We start from the raw sequence: 22,385 nt of genomic DNA on the forward strand, positions 1-22,385 counted from the left end.
TCTGCTCATAGAAAATCATTTATTCAAGTCACCTACTTCAAGTAAACGCATTTTCTGACCACACACACTGTACAGAACAGAAAGACGTGAGGACAGAGAGAACAAACAGGAAAGTGCAGCAAAGAGAAGAGGCTCAGAATGACAAGAGTTCCACAATGAAGGCATTTTAACTGTTACAGAAAGAACCAATAAATAAAACATTACCATGTTTAACACTGAGGTCACATGACTGAGCCTGAAACAGTGAGGAAAATGTTCTGATTTGGGTCCTAAAAGTACAGAAGAGCAAATATCAACATTAGATAGTCAAAAGAATAGATCATCACAGTCGTATCAAAACCTCATCACTGTATATTTGTTTTTACACCAGATGCAAGATTTAATGATCGAGGGACCAACAGAAATGATCTAGAATATAACCTAGTTACATTAACACGGATAAAAATGATCATTTTTAAGTAGATTTTTGTTTGGTGTTTTTTTTTTATTATTATTTTAGCAACAATATCTGACCAATAGTCACATTTGAAGGTGTTTCAGCTGAAGAGAGACTTTAGTGCTAATGAGTTGGAGTCTCAGTCCTAATCAAAATGTACTGATAAGGACCCAAATTGTCCCTGTTATAACGAAACCTCATCACGGCCATTCAAAAGTTTGGAATCAGGTGTCGCATTAATAATCGTTTTTCAATAATAACTTACAGATTGTAGATTGGAACGTGTTAAACTAGACATCAACACGTAAACCAATGATTTATTCACAAAGTATTTCAGGAACAAGAAGTTATGAAATGGTCAAAGAGAGTAATTAAATAATAAACTTTAATTCGAGAAATTTATAATAACTTATCATCATGTAATTACTACGAAAGTCAAAATTACTATTTTATCAGCAGGATTTGGGCACCACTTTTTCAAATGTGTCATGAGAAATATTAGTTTTATGAACTTTGCATTTTAATTGGATTTAATTTTAAATCAGAGCTTCACTGATTTAATTATATTGTTGCTGTTGGAAGAAAACCTTATATCTCCATTTTTGTTTTTATTTATTTGTACATAATTTGAAACTGCCAGCTGCTGTTTGCACCATATAAAAAAAGACAAACAGACCAATAGAAATGGTCAAAAATGAGTTACGATAATCTTGCTATATTAACTTACATTGCAATGCAAGAATGTTTTTCCTTCTCATGTAAATTGCTTTTTTGGAGATACAAGGTTTTGCTCCAACAGTCATGTTCATTGTCAGTCTTATATAGCTTTTTTAATTATCGTCTACAGCTATCAATCTTCAAAAAATTAATACATTTTTACGGCTTCCTCCAAGCAGAAACCAATAAAACAGTGGGCCTCATTCACCAAGTGATCTTAAGAAGAAATTTCTTCGTAAAGACTACGTTAATTCTGACATTCGCCAATGATTTCTTCTTTGAGATTTGCTCTTCTAATATACATACAACATTAGTGCACAAAAGTACGAACAATTTTGAGTTTTAAGAAAACGTCAGGAATTTAATGTAGACTTTAAGATCTTAGGAAGATATTACTGAATGAAGCCAAGTTTTTTCTTAAAATTGTTCGAGAAAGTTCCTAAGAAAAAGTCTACGTCAGATTCATGACAGGTTCTTAAAACACAGAAATGTTCACACTTTTGTGCACTTAAGTGTGCATAGATTCTCTTCTTACCTAAGAACAAATCCCAAATAAGAAAACACTAGTGAATATCAGAATCTTTGTGAAAACAGCGTAAGAGGGTTTTCTTAAGAACAGTTAGTGAATAAAGTGAATTTCTTCCTAAGAATTGTTGGTGAATAAGGCTCATTGTTATTATACTAGAATAATTTTATATGTATCTGCATTAAACTTTTATTCATACTACTGAAAACACTGATTCCAAACTTCTGAATGGTTAAAAAAGCTAAAGCAATTTGAGTTGGGTTTTTTTTCGTCCATTACTCATGAAACGTGCAAACAACGTGGAGGACAGCTCAAGTTTTCAAATAATGTAAATGAATAAAATTTGATGTAAAAAAGTTATGAACTTGTGATAGGACAGTGATGATATATATAAGAATTGGGGTTGAGAAACAGCCTCTCTTTATCCATAAGTGCATTTACATCAGCCCCTAGTTCATCTGGATTTAAGAAGTTATATCTACACAGTCTGAGGTTTCTAAATGCTGAGTACTGATTGAAGGAATGCAGCAAGGTCTAACATTCAGCTAAAGGCTTCTGATCGTCTGCTGAAAGTTACCAGCGAGAAAGAGGGCCTTGTCTTTTGACGTGTGATTATCAGTATGCTGAAAGATTCCCTGCACGATGAGCCGCCTTATTTAAAACATTTGTGTGGAAAAAACTGTGACCAACAGATAAAAAGTGAAACGACACAATCGGTCTGAAAACCCCTGAATGAAAGCCAGTGCTTTGCTTCATGGAGAAGCTTGAGTGAGTGCTTATGATAAGCAGAAGCAGAGCGCCAGTTTAACAGAGAAAGTGCAGTCATGAGCTACTCGGATCTTTCTTGAATTTCTTTCCAAAAAGGCTTATCGTTCCTTCCATCCTTCCACCACCCCCCCAAACCTCTCCTTCAGAGCAGCTTTCAGCCAGCCGCCCCACGGAGAGACCACCCTGCCTTATCTGCTTACTCAGGAAAGAGAGTGTGTGTGTGGTCGTGAAGGCAAGCACGTGTGTAGGAGTAAGAAGTGAGTGCGTAGGTGTGTGTGTCTGTGTTAACCTGAAGTACACTGTGGTAAAAAGAGCAGAATATAAAAATAGAACTGTGACTTTTCTATGGAAGCCCATTTCCACCACCTGGGGAGGGGGGAGCCATTTGTTAAGTCATAATAATTACATTAACATCATTATGACTCATGATAATTATATGACTCTCTCATAATGGTGAGAAAGTGTCTCATAGTAACTCATAATTACAAGAAACTATATAAGCTCAATTATCTCATACCTATGAATTACTATCACTTAGTATCTCAATCATGTTTTCGTAATCAAATGAGATAACAAAAAAAAATAGTATAGTTTCTCAGTAGTATCTCAAATGCCAGTATTCTCAGTAACTCTCAGTAAAAGTGTGATACAACTACCACTTGGTATCTCAATCATGGAGTCACGAGATAACAAAAGAATATTATTTGTATTTTGTATACTTATAACTGAGAAATGGTATTATGAGATCATAAGTCAGCGAGTAAATTACGAGATGCTACTTCTAAGTGATAGTTGTAAAATAGTTGTTCATAATTTTGACATAGTATCTTGTAATTGAGGGATGGTATGTCATTATGAGATACTAATAATTATGAGAGTATATCACAACTGAGATAGTATGTCAACTGTTAAATATGAAGACAATCAGATATCTGAATTATCAAAATTCTCACTTATGAATTACTGTCTCATAGTATCTCATAATGACAGTTTCTTAGTTATAAAACACTACCTCAATATTATGACTTAGTGTCTCCAAATGATGAGATCTTGTAATGAGATTAAGTCATAATAATGAGAAAAGTATACTTTGTTTTTTTGTGGTGAAAACAGGCTTCCATACTTTTCTGATCATTGCTATTGTGTGTGTGAGAAAGAGAGGGAGAGAGACAGAGAGAGAAAATAGCAAACAAGAGATAGCAAGAGAATGATGAGCATCTTCACTACATCAAGCATCATTTTGAGAAAGCATATAGGCACATACAAGTTATGTAGCACTCTTATATAATAGGGCTGCACAATAACGTCTGTTAGGCATTACTAACTAGTTACACTGCAAAAGGCAATATGCAAATGAGCTTCTAACCAATCACTATACTTTATGGGGTGCTATGAGCATTCTGACCAATCAGAGATGTTCGTTGGGTGTTTGGATAAATCAAGACATTCACAAATGTGATAAATTTGTGTCAAAATCCACAGGTCAACATGTTGCATCAAATGTTTAATATACTGCAAAGCATATCGCAACTGCAGTATGAATATAATTACAATGTGCTTTTTTTGTCCATATCATGCAGCCCTAATATACAGGCCTGCACACTGAGGAATACACATTATATTATGCTAAAGGTCCACACACTTAGAACTGCAGTAGTCTCCGCATACACTTCTAATATACTGCACAGAAGAAACAGAGGCTACGCTGACTCACTGAACGGAGGGTCTTGAAAACACGGGCCTCTTTTTAGGAGCAAGTTCAACACCTCATTTCATGTGTAATAACCTGCAGGAGACAAAACCACATCTCAGCTTTAGAAGACAAGTCCAGAACCCACTGGCTTGCTCACTGCTACATGCTGGTTTGTTGGTTAGGGGTAGATTCACTGCTCCTGCGTTCCCCACGAGATGTAGTCGGGCCGTGTAGCTGCGCTGTACTCATCGATCAGGTGCTGCACCACCTCCCGCGAGTCGTCCAACTCGTCAAAGTTGTCTTTGAACATGTCTTCTTTACGGAACTGCTCCAGGAAGGCCTCACGCTTACGCAGCTTATCGTACTGACGGCACGTCCTGTCGAACAGCTGAGGGAGGGACGGAGAGAAAGAGAAAAGGAGAGAAGAGACATGAAAAGACAAATGAGGTGAGAAAACATAAGTGCAGACAAGTTAGTACAAATACAGATTTTCTGAAGACGGCACTCAAGTCATAGATCTCGGCCAGTCTCACTCGGCCAGAATTAAAATGTCAGTAAGGATTTTCCAAAAGACATCAGTTACGCTATGTTTACGTTATGACGGAAGACGGGCGAAGGTAAAGTAGATATTCTGTTATTCAGTGATGTAAAATTGACACCGCCAACAGCAACGGCACCGAAGTGCAGCAAGAGTTTGATTTTCCCAATAAAGAGTAAATAAAGTATGGAATAAAGTGGATGGATATCTGTGTACTTGTATACCTGTATAGCTGTGTAAAACACTGGCAAATTTATTTTTGTAGAATAGCCAATACCACCATAATGAAATTGATGATCATAAAATAAAACAAACTTTTTTTTTATGATGGATATATGGACATCTGTCATTGTTCACTTCTAGAGCTTTAGTGTGTTACAACTAACCCTCCTCGTGCGGTTAATGAGCATCACTGTTATAACCAAGGGTTGTGGGAGGGGCTTACTGAGGAGATGCTGGTGTGATTGGCCATCATAAGGCCACTGACGCGGTGGGCAGACGGCAAATAAGGAGATCTGCGGGAGAGTGCCACCTGGATACTGGCAGGACCCCATGGGATAAAATTAGCCAATTTCCTTTCTCGAATCCTCTGAAGGCTCTTATGGACCTAAGAGAAGAGAGAAACAGAGTGCATAACAAAGAGAATGATTACTTTTACATCATGCTGCAAACACAAAATGTAATTACACTAACTAATATGAAGCAAATTAGTTTTGGTGGTTAACTTTTACACTATTTGGGCAAAAGTTTGGACACCTGACAATCAGCCCTTTATGGGCATCCTGTTTTAAAACAAGAGACATTAATATGGAGTTGCCCCTCTTTACAGCTATAACATTTTGGAGGATGTCTGTGGGAGTTTGTGTCTATTCAGTCAAAAGAGTATTTGTGAGGTCGGGCAATGATGTTGGACAAGAAGGTCTGGCTCAAAATCGACGTCCCAGTTTATCCCAAAAGTGGAGGACAGGCAATTTTTATGCATTTTAGCATTTGGGGGGGCCACCCTGGGAGTTTGTGTGGTCTACTGCTTTGTGACTGAGCTGTTGTTGCATTTAGATGCTTTGATTTCACAATAATAGCACTTACACTTGACAGGGGCAGATCTAGCAGGGCAGAAATTTCACAAACTGACATGACAAAAGGTGCCATCATATGACAGTGCCGTTTTTAAAATCAATGAGCTCTTCAGTACAACCCATTCTACTGCCAATATTTGCCTATGGAGATTGCATGGCTATGTGCTTGATTTTATACACCTGTCAGCAAAGGGTGTGTCTGAAACTCCTGAACTCAGTAATTAGGAGGGGTCCTTTTGGCCACATAGTGTATTTTACTGATCTCACAAATAGAAAGGCAGATAAGGGGTGAAGTGCAGTGACGGCAATGCGTTTAATGTGTATAAATGGAAAAAATGCTTTGATGAATCATAATCTGAGGGTGGTGATTCAAACTGCATCCACTGAGGGCTGCTAATTGCTAATAATTAAAAGCGCACCTGTGTAGGATCCACCTCTCCCTGGATGATGTTTAGAATGGCAATATAACAGTGGTTGGTCTGGCGGTCTCGGCCTGTGGACACCATGACGTTCTTTGGCTGCAGGAGCCTCCTCATCACGTCCAGAACCGTAGTCTTCCTCACACTTGCTACCTACAAAGAGAAGGGGAGAAAAAGTGGAAGAAAATGCAAGAATAGATAAAGTAGATGATGTAATATGGGCTAAAAATCAATGAAAAAGTAATGAAGTTGCTGATTTTAAGCAATTTAAAAATCCAGTAATATCGGCTGATAAAGTTTAATATGATCAAAAATTAAAGTCCCCAACAGTTTTAGTTAAACAATACTGGCTAATAAGACTGTCAGTTCTTAACTGTCAAAATTTCTCAGACTTTATCAGCAGATGCTCTCAAAGTCTGAAATAATACAAACATCCTCACATTAGAGCTGCCTGCCTGTTACAATATAAAATGTATAAATACCAGTGCTACACTGGTACGATTTTCACTGAAAATTCAAGGAATTAATATGAGTCAATTTAACTGATCAAACAATATAATTGGTCAGGATCTACTTTGTAGAATTGGTCACTGCTTACTGATTGGTCAGTGGTCAATGGTGTATAACCAGTCATGAGAAAGTGGAGACGAGGAGTAGGGATGAGGGATGCAATCAACCCAATCAAATCGTTGTTCATGTATCCAGGGTAACGCAGCGTTGTTGTGCTAGCAGACATGATGGTGGAGACCTGTTAAAAATAAGTAAGTAAGTAAAGTCTGCTAAAGGAGCATTAGTTTAATGCAACACATCAACATATCCCTCAGCCTCTTCAGTTACACAGAATTCATGATACTGTTTTCATGTTTTCATCCATTAAAAATGTTAAATATATCATACAACCATTAAAAATCCCTGTGGTGTCAACCAATCCTGACTACTAGCCTAGCAAGCTGAACAAAATTCATAAAGAAGAACATCTATTCTATCTAGGCCTGCACGATAGGTCGATGTAATCGAATATTGTCAATGACTGACAAGTAACCCAATGGACATGCATGAAAGGCGATAATTGCCGTCTTGAGAAAAGAACTGAAAAAACTAGAGAGTTACTAACTTACTGTTTAACAGCTTGTAAATATGTTGGGATATTGTAGTTTATGTTTTTGAAGTGTGCGGGCGCGTGTCCCAGTAGTCCGAGAGAGACAGATTTGTTAAGAAGCTGTCTGCTAGTTCTCTCTGCTAAGCACTATACTGCTACCTTTACCTACCGCACAGCTCTACTCCTTCTACTTATTGTTAGGTTAAGTTTAGCTTGAGTGCACGGAACCGAAAATAAATGCAGATGTGCTTTGTACCTTCAACTTACTTCAGCGTGATTAGCTGCAGTAAAACAACCAAGCTAAAGTGACTGGATATATTACTGTACAGCAGCTAAGCTCTTCTGATCCCCATCTGGGGTTGGAAATTAATATGTACATGTAATGTTTTATTCACTTTTACTGTTAAAACACAGCCATAATGGGACCTTTGATAGCTGCTAGGGTGAACTGCCCTCTGTCTCTGCTGCATGCAGAAAAGTATTTTCAGCACAGCTAAAGTTTCTTGCTGGTTAGCTTAATTATGAAAACTCTGCAATAATGACAGGAAACACTTTGTTCATTTAATATGTAAAGCAGGTGGGCTTGGCTTTGGAAATCACTTGCAGTCTGAAATTTCTCAGAAGATGCACCAGAGTACACCATGAACCTGCACCAGAATGAGCTCATTTATGTACATATTTTAAGTAACGTCTACTTCTATCTTCCACTTCTATCTTCATTAAAATGGACACCAAGGAGCCAAACTGAGGTAAAGAGCTGGGATAGCCAGCAACTTTGCTAAGAGTACCTTTAGCTTCTTAGTTACAGTTAGTTTTTCAAATTTTTCTAAAGTTTCTCCCACCTTCACAACACATCATCAGAAGGGGGTTTTTGTACCCTTTAAACCAGAATATCCCAGTGGAGACAACTGCTGCACCACTGTAGGAGGGGAGTAAGCATGTTTACAACCCTTTAAGAGAAATCTTTAACATGTCACTGTGCCAATTAATGTAGTTACACTGAAAACCAAGTAAGATGAGGAACAAATGTTTTCCTGAAGATTTTGAGTGGACTGACATTACCATTGCGGATATGAAAGAAAGTAAAAACAAAAACAAAATGTGACGATGTTCAATGTTTACCACTCTTTGCCCCAACTTAGTCATGAGGGTGTGTTCATAAGTTGTCATCTGCTTAAATGCAGTTATACTTATGAAATACAGACAGACTGACAGGAGAGACGAGTTTCTAACTGACATGAAATACAGTCACACTTTGACTAATGGCACGGCTGAAATGAAAACGCCTCGGGGCAAAACCGCCGAGCCCTGCAGCAAAATGCACGGGCTAATTCCAACGTAGACTTCAAGAGAAATGAACAGGAGTGCCACACACACTTTTCTCAGTAAAAGTAATATACGACTCTACATATGTCTGGTACATATAGCTGCACAGACAGTTAACGTAACAGGTGCTTTCGCAAACTGACTATTAGTTAATTTAAGTCTAGAGCTTGTGACGTGATTACATGTCTGACCGGCCCTTCAGCCTGGCTGCCGCTTAAGCGCCTTAGTCTTCTGCAAAACCACAGGTACAGGTTTCAGAAGAAAAATGTTCACCACCCATTTATGCCCTGTTGTGAACAACTCAAATGATCATTTATCAAGTTTAACTGTACTTTAACAAGATCTCAGCAGGCTGTGCTTCACCACCCTTTAAAAAGGTGTCCCAGTAGAGGTTTTATAGGAGTATAGATGGTGATGACGCCTGAGGACAGAATTAATGGGTAGATTTAAGCACATGCAGTACCGACAGTGTTCAATGATTCATAGCTGGACAAGGCTCAGCTACAGTAATCTGCTCACTTATGTGTGAGGGGAAAAGGGGAAAATCATGTGTTATGTCTCTAATGGAAATATTTGTGGGTGTAATGATTCAAAAATTTCGAATTCCAATTTTTTTCAATACAGCAAAAATAAGGAGTGGCTGAAAATGAGGCTTATATTAATATGTTAGTATTTCCACAGCATTTGAGATGAACACTGTGCTTTATACTCAGGGCTTCAGACTGACTTTTTACAGCAGTGTTTCCCAGCCTGGTCCTCAGGGCCTCTCAGAAAGTCCCCATTTTGGTCCAACCTAACTCACAACACACAGGGATGAAGGAAAAGTGTCGACCATCTAGGGAACCCTGAGGACCGGGTAAACACTGTCTTACAGAATCACTCCAGAACAGTCCTGAAAAAGTTCCTCTACAATGAACCATTTCACATAAAACCATTCAGAATGGTTGTTTACATTTTAGTGATTAAATTTTGCAAAAATATTGGAAAATTGGTGGATTTCCCCTTGACACTTCAGGCATGCAGTTTACACAACCCTTCTGAATGTGTTAGCTACATTATTACATTAACTACATTGGGGTAAAGGGTAAAAATAACAAATTCGCCAAACTATCCTACACACCTGAAAGAACACCATTCTTTGGCAGGGTGGAGCTGATCCTACATTAGTACTTTGAATCTAAATTTTTGAGGCACGTGCACCTCAGTTTTACTCATATTAAAAAGCTCAATTCAAACAATTCTCAAAAAATCTCCAAACAGAAAGAGAAGCATTCTGCTCAAGGTGAATATCACTGCTTGCTAGCAGCAGTTGTTAGCATTAGAATAATTAGTGTTCTGTCTCATGCAGTAATTCATAAGCGATTACTGGGAATTTATGCTCATCGCATAATAAGCAAAAATCCTATTAAAGAAGCTTAATATTTTAAACCTGTTATGTGAAAAAAACAATAAAATTAATACTTTATGTTTATGACTGGGATTATGATGCAGAGCTTTGTGTCAGCTATTTAAGTCTTTTAGTGAATCCTTTAAACCAACATTTAACCCATTAATGTTCATATGTAAAATGCTACATTTCCTTCGTTTCTCTTGGTCTGTGTGTTTTCTGATGTCACTTAAAAAAAAATCCAAGAATGGCTTAAAATAGATCAAACTATATGGCCTTATCTGATCATATGATGGTTTCTTTGGTCATAAAGCAATAGAAAATTCAAATTTGGTTGTGGGTGAAAGTAAAAAAAGGGACGTGTACTCTAATAAAATCAAATAAGTGCCGTTAGATGTTCCTCCAAAGTATGACTACAAAAAATTTCATCACTTTAAACCAAGCAGAACAAATATGGTATTTTTCCTTAAATTTGATGTGAGAATGGACTCTTCCTTGTCCATGGAACTGTCAAGGAATGATAAGTTCACATGTGAAGAAAAATAGCTGCACTTCACTAATATATATTTATACCTACAAAGACTGAGTGAACATATTCAGTTTCAAAGTGATTTTGTGGTATTATTGACCTTCAGACACAACCCCATTTATGGACATGAAATACGAGACAATACTGAGAGCTGCCAATGGCAAGCAGATTACAGAAGCATTATGAGTGCAGTTCACCAGTCAGTCAAAGGAAATGAGGCTTTAACTAGGTGAGCGAGGCTGAGGTCATAAACCACATACAATTAATACAGGAAAAAGAACAGAATTCTGTTTTTCACAGATGTCACGGATTTGAGCTCCCGAAAAACAAACTTCGATCCTCCAAGAGCGAGTCACGCTCGTCTAACCAGTTTCATGTGTTTTTCATACACATCTGTCATTGACGTATCTGAATTTGCTGTTCTGGAATAAAACTAATTCCATGGTAACAGTGAAGTCAAGTCTAATTTGTGTTCACTATAAATATTCACTGTTCACAAACTAGTTTTGGCTATTATGTGAACTACTGTTCAAAAGTGTGGAAATGATTACTACAATTACTGTTTTTTCAAAATGTAAACATCCTCAGGAGCTCAGTCTTTTAAACCTACCTATCTGCTTGAACTAGACCACTGGTATCCTTTCTTTGCTGCAAGTTTATTATAACTTATGCTCAGTTTGAACTGCTGAGCTGATGTTAAGTGTTTACGTTGGTTGAACTGCAGCTGAAATGCAGCTAGTGTGTTTGGTGACATGACTGGTGTAGAACTGCGTAGGATTGTGTAGAACTGAGGTGTAACCACTGTCCCATAGACTGTTGTTGGGGTAGGAGAATCGGAGCCCACATGAGGTTGCACTGCATGTTAGGGACTGTAGTGCAGCGCACTGTGAAACGGGCTGATATTAATAGAAAATTAGAATACTTTTGCAGGCCGGATAGGATTGTGTCGTGGGCCTGATCTGGCCCGCAGGCTTTGTGTTTCACACATGGGCTCTAGATGAATCATCTACAGGAAATATCTAATATTTCTTCAGTTGTACCAGCATCTATTAGAATTATGTATTACGTGTATCTGCAACAAACTGGTTTTGCACTATTGAAAACAGTGATTCCATACTTTTGAACCGTAGTGTACACTTATGTAATGTCTGAGTCAGGTTTCCACAGAGATGGATTTGAGCAATAGACGTCAAAAAGTCTCACCAGTTGGTTAATCTGTGAGAAAGAAGGGTTTTGGATGTGCAGTCTGTCTGTAGCTATTCTGTTCAGAGCCGTGTTATCCAACACCACCTGAAATGAGAGAGAGAGAGAGAGAGAGAGAGAGAGAGAGAGAGAGAGAGAGAGAGAGAGAGAGAGATTGATAATATATACAGATATACACAAATACATAGACACCGTGCTGTGAAAAAGTATTTGCCCCGACCCGATTTCTTCTCTATTTGCTAATTTGCCACATTCAAACGTTTCAGATTATCCAACTAATTTTAAGGTAAGATAGACATGTGTAAACACTAAATGCAGCTTTTAAATGACCTTTCCATTCACTGAAGATAAAGATTTATTCAAAACCTATATCACCCATGTGAAAAAGTAAATACGCCCCAAACCTAATAACTTCTTGTTCCACCCTTGGCAGTAATAACTGCAATCAAAATGTCTGCAATAACTTGTGACGAGTCTCTTACATTGCTGTGGAGGAATTCTGGCCCACTCTTCTTTCCAGGATTGTTTTAATTTGGTTACATTGGAGGGTTTTTGAGTACTAACTGCCTGTTTAAAGTTTAAACAGCATCTCGATGGGATTTAAGTCAGGACTTCGACTTGGCCACTCCGAAACCGTAAACTTGTTTCTTTTGAGCCATTCAGAGGTGGACTTGCTTGTGTACCTTGGATAACTGTCCTGCTGCATAACCCAACTGCACTTGAGCTTAAGGCCATGAACTGATGGGTGGACATTCTCCCTCAGGATTTTCCGGCAGAGAACAGAATTCATGGTTCAAGTCATCCAGGTGAAAAGGAGCTCCAGACCAAAACACTACCACCACCATGTTTTACTGTTGGTATGATGTTCTCATGGCAGAATGCAGTGTTAGCTTTATACCAGATTTAAAGGGACCCATGTCTTCCAGAAAGTTCCACCTTCGACTCATCAGTTCACAGAATATTATCCCAAAAGTTTTGGGGGTCAAGATGTTTTTGGCAAATGAGAGACAAGCTTTTGTATTCTATTTGGTCAGCAGTGGTTTGCACCTTGTAACTCTCCCACGGATGCCATATTTTCACCAGTGTCTTTCTTATTGTGGACTCGTGTACAGTGACTGTAACTGAGGCAAAAGCATGTGAAAGCCTGAGGCCGAACCACTGAGAGGAACCCTCAGGCACCCAATTCTTCTCTGGGCTGCAGCGTATATGCTAGAAATTGCACAGCATGCCATCGCCGTCATAGAAAAAGTAGCTTTACAGGACTTTATTGGTTTACTTTATTGCTTTGTAGGACTTTATGGACTACCTTTATTGATCCATTCATCATGAATTATTGATACAACATAAATGACAACTAGCCTTTTCAAATAGGGTTAAAAATTGAGAGTTATGATGTTGTTGTCCGAGGGAAAACGTAGCGATATTCAGAGCCAGAGACAGTAAGAGAGCAGAAGGACAGGGCATATTGACCGCTCTCTCGCTGAACTCCTCAGCAGTAAGACAAGAGCCATTCCTCTGCTCAACTTCATTAGCTTCGTTAGCTCCAGTGCTAACTCAATCTCTGTGAGGCTGAGGAGAAGCCTGAGCTAGCGTGCAGCACTGATTCAATAAATCTAACATCGCCCTCGGCCCATGCTAATCACATTAGCTGAACTCCAGTCTGTGCCACAGGGCTAGATTAATAAACAAGGCTCAACAGTAGCAGAACTGAGATTTTAATACAAACAAGGATTACAGCAGCAGAGGAGAAATCACTACAGTAACACAGCTTTCCACAGGTTTATGACTTATGAAGTTTACCTGGTCTGCTGCCTCTGATGAAAATGGAATTTATGACAGTGTAAATGCATTAAGAGAGAGCGCAACAACCAAAACAATGGATTATTCTAATAATATTCAGAAAAATTCAGCAATGCATATAAATTAGGAAAGTTTGTCTAGCTTCCCCCATCATAACAGGGCAAATACTCATACTCCAACATAGTCAGTATCGACATGCAGCATTGCAGACAGTGGCTGTCCTTTCTTTATCTACCCCCATATTGTTGCTGATACCAATACAAATACCAATACCTGGACTAAATAAATAAATAGTAATATTATACTTTTTACAGTCACCTTTTAAAATACAAATCCAAAAGTGGGTGTGGCTTAAACCAGAAATAAGTGTGAAATGATGGAAATGGGTATAATTATTCACTGAAACAGACTATGAATTTGGTATCAAATGAAAAAAATTTTTGATACTCGGTAGTATTAAAGTAATTCAACTTCAATGCCTAGCTCTACTCATTACAAAGCTTTACAAAAGAAGGAAAAAAGTTCTCAGCTTTTATGTACAAGAAATAATGACACAAAGTCATTTTGGACCATTTCTATTGGTCTATTCGCCTGGAAACGTTCACACAATGTACAGGTCAGCTTGGGCTTTCCAATGAAAATAAAATGTGTGTGTACATTTACATTTTCCAACAAAAAACAAACAAACAAAAAAAAAAACCCACAAGCAAATGGGGTTTTGCTATGTTTTGAATTTCCCTCTTGCATTGTTTATACTGTCTTATACCCCATTTTAATCAGGAACAAACACCTCCAAAAGCAAATAATAAGTCATAAGTGTGTCGATAGCTGAAGTACAGGAAGAATAAATGTCTCTTAGGACACATTTCTGGACTTGCAAAATTTTTGCAAGTATGATTATGATGTTCACAGCATAAATAGAACAACTTGTGCAGAAAAAAGGACTTTGAATGCAGGGCAGCTTCATTAATGCAAAACATCAAGAAGAAAAACTACTGAGCAAAATATCTCAATCATGTTAATATTGAACCCTAATTAACTGCCCAATGCAAAGAGCAGCTCCATCAGACTGACGGCTCTGTCTGTGCTCAGCAAGTGAGTTTTATTATAAATATGGAGGAAGATAGAGAAACAACTGGAAATAGAGAGTGACAGAGAGAAAAAAAGAGATAATTTTAGTTGTAGCAGACGAGAGACAGATAAAAGAAAAATAGATAGAAAAAGACAAAGTGATAAAGTGACAAAGAGAAACAGAGATTGATAGATGGAAAGAAAAAAAAGGAGAAGAGTTATAGTGATTGTAAAACCGGTTCATGAGGGCTGCAAAAATTAATCGACAACACTGATTATAAAAAATTGAAAAACATTTTTAGAAATATGAAGGGAAATGGTAAGAGGAGAACAGAGAGGAAGAGAGGATGATAGAAGAGTTGAACTGTCCTCCCTTCCTCCTCCTCGTCCTGTGCCGTTTTGGGAGCGGAAGTGAGGAATGAGTGAAGAAAAGGAGGTCTGTTTGGAGGGATGGATGGTGTAACTGTGAGCAGGAGAAAGGAAATGTGCAGTTAGCTGAGCGCCCAGCGCAGAAGAGACGCTCTGTTCTACCGAGAACACAGAGAAACCCTGAGAACAGCCAGAGAACACCCTCATCTGACGTTGATTCGGCTAATTAGTGGGTGAATGTGTGTGCGCGTGTGCGTGCGTGTGTGTGTGCGTGTGTGTGTGTGTGTGTGTGTGTGTGTGCGCTCACCACACAGTCTGCGTTCTGAGTGAGTCTCTTCAGGGTAAGGAGTGAGTTGTAGGGCTGCACCACCACATCACTCATTTCATCCTGATTAGGAAACACAGAGTACGTCTGGACCAGCTTCTTAGGATACCTGATAGAGAGCGAGAGAGTGAGAGAGAGCAAAAGAGGAAAAAAAGAAAGAAAAGGAGTGAGACAAAAGAGAAAGAGAGTGAGATACAGAAAAAAGCAAGAAAACAAAAGAACAAGAGATAAAGAGCAAAAGAGGAAAAAAGAAAGAAAAAATAGACAAAAAGAGAAAGAGTGAGATGAAAAGTAAGAGAGAACAAAAGAATGAACAAGGGAGACAGCACAAAAGAGAAAATAAAGAATGAAAAAAGAGGGAAAAAGAAGACAAAAGAAAGGGACAGAAAAAAGTGAGAGAACAAGAAAGCAAAAAAGAGGGAGACAAAAAAGGACAAAGAGTGAGATAGAAAAAAGTGAGAGAGAACAAAAGAAAGAATTGGAGAGAGAAAGACAGAGCAAAAGAGAACAAAAAGAAAAAAGAGTGAGAGACAAAGGAAAAAAAAAGAGAAAAAGTAAGAGAATAAAAAAAGCACAAGATATATCAAAAGAGAAATAGAAAGAGTGAGAAAAAAAATGAGAGAACAAAAAGAACAAGGGAGCAAATAGAAAAGAGACAAAAAGAGCGAGAAAAAAGTGGGAGAATGAAAGAAAGAACGAGAGAAAGCAAAAGAGGAAAAAAGAAAGAGAAGAGTGCCAAAAAGAGAAAGAAAGAGTGAGAGAAAAGAGTAAGCGAAAACACAAGAAAAAGAGCAAGAGAGAGAGAGCAGGAGAGCGAGCGAGAGCGAGAGAGAGGGCGATTTAGGTGTGATAGCAGCTGGTATAAATCAGGGCTGTAACAATGAGCCAACCAAGTCGATTAATCGTTAATGATAAAATGACAGCTTTCCATATCGCCAACTAGCGCTGAGTATCGTTCAACACTTTTTGATACAGATACCTGAATAAACTGGCTCGACACCAAATTACAAATTAAAAGTGGGCGTGGCTGGAAGTGGGTATAACGACTGACTGATAAAGAAGCACTGATGTTAATAACATGCATTCAGAATGTAACTTAGCCAATCAGCAGTCTAGATTTTGAAACAAGCATGCTTACTGGCTCATAAATGCAGATAAGACAGACATATCTTGTTTGGGTGTTTATATTTGGTATTGAATGACAGTGAATTGATCAATACTCAGTGGTCGATATCATAAAAGTACTGAATACCCAGCTCTACTGTCTTCACATCATTAAGATTAGTAGAATGCAGTGTACAGTATATACAACACAGTACACAGTATACACACTGGTGCAGTATACAGGATAGGCAGTATATTGGAGTCAGGAACCTCTAACAAAAGAAGGGTAGCTATTAAAGTGGTGTGGCTGAGACCCCACGTGCATGGCTATTGAACGCACTCATAAAAAGAGCCAATTATACTGCTGAACACCTTCATGTGCTTCTAATTACCCTCAGAAGCACCTCCTGACTGCAAAGCCACACAGACAATACACAGGACAGGGTGGAGAGAAATTCTACAGTAGAATGACGATATAGAACAATAGGAATGGCCGTCTGAATGAATCTTCATCAACATATGCGGGTGAGGTGGAGTACTTCGGTTGTCAGACAGTATCCTCTGTGAGCTGAGTACAGTTAGCTTTTACGCCATAAAAATTGTTTTAAAAAAAAAAATTAAGAAAGAAATATTGCAGAAATTAATTGCAATATTTTCCAGTGAACTATTAAATACAGACTACCATGAAAGAAAGAAAGAAAAACTCCCCTCGAAAGTGTGGGCCGGCTTCCCGGACCCAAATAAAGTCTAAGCCTAGACTATAAAGAATTTCCAATGGTGATTCATCACTGCGATTACAATTAGACCAAGACCAGGCTTAATCCATGTCTGTGAAACCAGCCCAGTGAGTGTTTAAATTCCTTTGCCTTCTAAAATCACTTGATAGTATTAAGCTTTCACCAGAGACTTGTTTTGGCAACCTGGCAAAATGAATGTTGGCACTTTTTATACGTCTGTATTGAAAATGTATTGTATCCTGGTGCAAAAACCACATTACATGTCTTATCATCAAATTTGTGTATCATTACACCTTTAGTGTATGTTATGGATATAATGATACTTAAGGACTGTTCATACTGTATTGTAAGGTATCGATGTAGCATGATATCCTGGGGCTTTTTAAAGCATAGCTTTAAATTAGTGTTTCTGTGCTGCTAAGAAACCAGCCTGCGTGGACCAGGCAAAACATTCTTTTGTCTGAAAAGAATTCTGTCTGAAATATTGCACTTTTATAATGCTGAATGCTCTAATCTAAGCTCTTGTACTTCCCTTTTGCGTCTCCACAGCAGAGTTAGATTATCAGGTAAAAATAAAATAATCCTCCTTTGCAGTAAAATAAAGCTCTGCTGATCGTTCAACACAATTTTACTAATAAATGGTCTTAAATGCTGGAGTTAATGTAGAACTTTAACCCTGAAGACTGGCGCACTGCTGGTCACACAGCAATACAGACATCAGTCTCGCCTAGCTAGGATCTAACGACATGGCAAAGAGAAAGATTTAAGACAATCAGTGATTTGGAGACAAATGGACTCATTTATATTCACTCCAGCTGGTTTCCTGATACGGTTAATCTGCAACGAGAAACTGTCAAAATAAAAAAAGTCATGAAGCTGAAGTCAGTTTCTCCTTCGCCAGCCTCTTGTTCGAGTTTTCATGTTCAACGTTAGATGGTGCAGCAGTTACATTCTGGCGCCTCAGGCACCATTTAAGGTGGAACTAACAGGGGAAATTAGAACAAGAAGCTGGCAAATAAGAAGCTGACTTCAGCCTTTTAAAAGGTCAGACGTTGAGAGACATTTTACAAGAAACTATTCCACTTTAGCAAAAACTTTCCTGCCGGAGATGCGAGAAAAGCAGCTATAGCTGAGCTAAAGCTTAAAGCAGAGCTTTATATGTTTTAGTCTATACTAGTACATTAGCACAGACAGACATATTTACAGCCAAGATTGTAAAACAGTGATAAAACGTTGTGGCTTCCAAGGTGGTTTAATATTTGTTGAAAGGACAAAATGGCTCTTCTTAACATTTGGGTTGCGACCCCTGCTTTAATAAAATGAAAACGGAAAGTATAGATGTGCTGATATGTGAATACTGAGCCGATGCAAATACATGATAATTTTTTCATACACTATCAGTCCATAATGCTTACGTCTCATCTGTCAATACTGATACATACACAATTGTAAATGTATATGGGACAGATTCCACCTTCACATTAGAGCAAAATGTAAAGCTTATTTGTAATGGGGCACCAATGCAGGAAAAAAGGGATGACTTAAAGGCCCAAAAACCACAATGCACTTGGTTTTAAGATGTGTAAAATAAATATATTTGTCTTGTGATTCATTTTCTTTTTACCAGTGACGTCTGTCTGTGTCCTGAATCAGCCCTGCTATGCTGTCTGGCCATAGAATGTTGTGTAGCAGTATGAGATGGAGCTTTGTTACTCCTCCTCTGCCCACCCACACCTCCTGATAACACTGTCGATCGGCGATGCCTAAAGGGTGCGATCAGGTGATGGTATACTGCCCACGATATCAGACAAGCCTGGTGTGAGCTGAATAGTCTGCTCTTCAAGAATTACAGTAAATGTGTCATAAAATAACAGTTTAAAATATCAGTCAAATCTAAACAACTGTCTAAAACTGATTGTTTTTTAAACAATAATCTGCCAAAACCAATATGATTCTGATATTTTAGTGTATCCCTCACATTTTGAAATTGTACTGAATCGAGGCAAAACTGTATGGTATCCAGCTGAATTGTAAATTCTGGGAATTGGTACATGCCTAGAGCATGTCTGTGTTCTCACCTGTCATTCAGTTTTTCCAACAAGTACGAGCCTAGGCCAGACCCTGTTCCTCCAGCGATGGAGTGGCACAGTACAAAACCCTGCAGAGCAGAACGTGGCAGATTTAGTAAAAGACAGCATTAAGGAGGGCAGATGCATACTGTAAGGTACTATTTGAGACCATGAGGACTATTTTAGGGGTAAAACAGCCCACTCACCAAAAGACAATTTACCACCCAGCACACACAGGCCCTAATGTTAGGTAATAAAGTGAGCGGGGTAATGGCTCAGATTAGCCACACGAGCGCTGGTCCCTCTGTTTTTTTAAAGGGAGGAACTTTTACCGCCTGCGAGTTAAGAGGGCATAAAAAAAGCCATGAAATAACACCCTCAGTGCATATGCTCTCTATATGTGTATGTATGCGTGAGACTCCAGAGAACTCTGTAACTGCATTTACGTCATCAAGCTAAAGAGAGCATGCCTGCTAGCACAGTGAAAAAAAACAACATGAAAACAGGCAGCGCAAGTCACTCCTCCATCTGGAGGTGATTACAAAGAGGTCTGGGTGTTTTTTAGGCCAACCCAACCCAACCCTACGCTCACGTGAGGTGAGAAACGTGAGACTAATGACAGCAGGGTAAAAAAATAGAAACAGTAAAACACATCAGATCATCCATCAAAGCTGATGAAGCTTTGTCTTCAGAGTCCTCTGAAATGGACTCAATGGCCAAAAAACCCAATCAACGCTACGGCGCACATATGCCGTTACAAAGGGATAGCTTAACAAATTTCCTCAACTCCAAGCAAACTTACTAGTTTTTTTCCAATGAAAAATATCTGCTAAAAGTACGTATTTTAGAATACTACTAGGCTTAAAGGGCTGTTATAGAAAACTGAAATTTCCTGCTTTTTTGTAGGGCCAATATCCAAAGTCCACTTATATCAGTTGTGTGAGTTTCTGTACCCAAAAACAACCAGAATTTATTCACACAGGACCATTTTTTCACCTTTTTTTATTCATCAGAATTAAATAGGCTGTTTTGTTGCTGTGCCTTTAAGACTGATACATGTAAATGACTTCTGTTCTGATTGGCTTCTTTGAATTGAGCCTAATTCAAAGAGCAGAAGCATTTCCTATATCGTCAGCAAGAATGTGCAGGGCTAAACTGATGTGGGCTGAATAGGTTATATGGATGACAGGATATATGAAAATGCATTATTTTTCTATAGTTCAGAAAAGCAGTTATTTCAAAACAGGTTGTTTTTGCAGCTTAGTTTCCATGTTTGACTGTATGTACTGAGGACTAAACTGTACATTTTGGAACTTCAGCAATGATCATGTGATCAGTATAGTCTTATTTCAACAAAACCTTTTTCCATGATAAGGGCCCTTTAAATAAAATAGTCTAATTCAACATGTTAAAGTTTCAAAACGTATCATTCACTTTTAAAAATTGTGCCAGTGCGCACCAAAAACACACTTTAATTTAGTCATAGTCAATACATGGAAGTACATAGACGGTAAACTACAAAAACATCTGTTGTTTTTATGATGTCATGACAAATACATTTGTATATAGCCATACATTTAGCCTGTATTCACAAATGCTCTTATTACAAATAATGATAAACAGTACAGACAGGAGAGCAGCTCCTGCACGTTCAGAGACTACAGTGAGAAACTCACCTCCAGACTGTCACTGCCATCTGCCTCTCTGTCAATGATGTCAAAGATGTCTTCATGGATTTTCTCACCCTAAAAGGACAAATCAGGTTAAAGTATTAAGAGTCAAAATAAAAAGGCAAAATCAAAATAGCAAAAAAAGCAATAAATAAAGTAAAAAGATAATGACAAAATACATAAATACTTAAAAAAATTTAACATACAAAACAGCTAATAGCTGATAAATTCATCTGAATGTCATTTGCATGTGTAAGAGCTGATTTAATTGTTTTAACCTTTAGCTTAGTTTAGTTTTAACAATTAGAATAAATTTAGGATGTCTGTCATTTTCATGTAGGACACAGACTTGTTCCACATATCAGTTTTGCTATTTAGAATGCAAAATCGTTGACGCTCAATATCTCAGAATTGCTCAGAATGCAGATAAAATCTTTTAATTAAATCACAATAGTTACAATTAATTTTAGCCTGCATTATCAAAAAAATTAGTAGGAAAATTTAACACACTAAAACACTTTCTTATTTCTTGAGTCTCAATCTGCACCCAACACTACTGGAGCACCAATCAGCATTGGCTTGACACACAGCTCCACACATTCGCCCAATGCATGGCTGAGATTTTGGAGGCGCGCACGTCGAAACTTCTGCAAGCTACACTTATCCATAAACTAATTTTATGCGTCTCAACAGATACATTTATGTGCATCTTCACAGATGTATCAATCGGCCTTTACACACCTGGGAGAAGCCACTGGCCCAGTTGTTTCCGGCCCCGCCGCCGTGCTCAGAGAGGTAGATGTTCTCAGGGTTGTACAGGTTGGCGTAAGGGGAGTTCAGGATTGTGTGGATGACTCGGGGCTCCAGGTCCAGCAGCACGGCTCGAGGAATGTAGTGCTCGTCATCTGCCTGTAATGGGACAGAACAAACACACACATTAGAGCTTGAAACATCTGTCAAAACCTGACAAGGCCCAATTATTCACGTCAGGTTTGGACGTCATTTCTCAAACGTTTGTAAGGCTCGAGTAATTTCATCTCCGAATCCCATCTTTAATGGATTTTGCTCTGCATTTGCCCCTGCTCTGTCTTTTGTACTTCATTCTTCCTTCCTACTTTTATTCACAGAAAATGTATTTTAATGTGGAGTCACTTGTGTTATTGTAGCAATGTCCATGAAACCTCCAGAGGAAAACAAACAAACAAACAAACAAACAAAAAAACCCTTATCTGAAGTTCATCCAGGCTCTTTGAAAAAAATATTTGGGATGCTGTTCTAAGGCATCAACTGAAAATTTGTTAGGTTAAACTTTTTTTTTTTTTACAGTGGTGGTGACAAAAAGCAGGGTTGCGATGTCTACAAATATAGCCATTTTATTTACTATTCAAAAAGAACAACCATTCTTTTGGTACTATTGTGCCTTACAACACCCTGCAAGCATCTCTTCACCCTGTCTGAACTTTAAAAAATATATTTAGGCCAAAATCTTTTCTTAAAATTTTGCTAAAAATGTTTCAGGCATC

General features: G+C 38.2%; 1 protein-coding gene across 1 annotated transcript in view; it reads right to left on the reverse strand.

Moving 5' to 3' along the window:
• Positions 1 to 22,385, reverse strand: part of tubg1 (tubulin, gamma 1) — a 28,582-nt gene continuing 6,197 nt past the window's right edge. Inside the window, exons 3-11 of the mRNA XM_036589957.1 lie at positions 21,604 to 21,771; positions 20,869 to 20,937; positions 19,202 to 19,281; positions 15,265 to 15,391; positions 11,718 to 11,804; positions 6,772 to 6,921; positions 6,174 to 6,326; positions 5,124 to 5,285; positions 1 to 4,528 (exon numbers count right to left, since the gene is read on the reverse strand). Coding sequence (XP_036445850.1) covers positions 4,331 to 4,528; positions 5,124 to 5,285; positions 6,174 to 6,326; positions 6,772 to 6,921; positions 11,718 to 11,804; positions 15,265 to 15,391; positions 19,202 to 19,281; positions 20,869 to 20,937; positions 21,604 to 21,771 — 1,194 coding nt within the window. The 3' untranslated portion in view covers positions 1 to 4,330. The remainder of the gene's footprint in view (positions 4,529 to 5,123; positions 5,286 to 6,173; positions 6,327 to 6,771; positions 6,922 to 11,717; positions 11,805 to 15,264; positions 15,392 to 19,201; positions 19,282 to 20,868; positions 20,938 to 21,603; positions 21,772 to 22,385) is intronic.

This window comes from Colossoma macropomum, unplaced genomic scaffold (assembly GCF_904425465.1).
Source record: "Colossoma macropomum unplaced genomic scaffold, Colossoma_macropomum, whole genome shotgun sequence".
Lineage (NCBI taxonomy): Eukaryota > Metazoa > Chordata > Actinopteri > Characiformes > Serrasalmidae > Colossoma > Colossoma macropomum.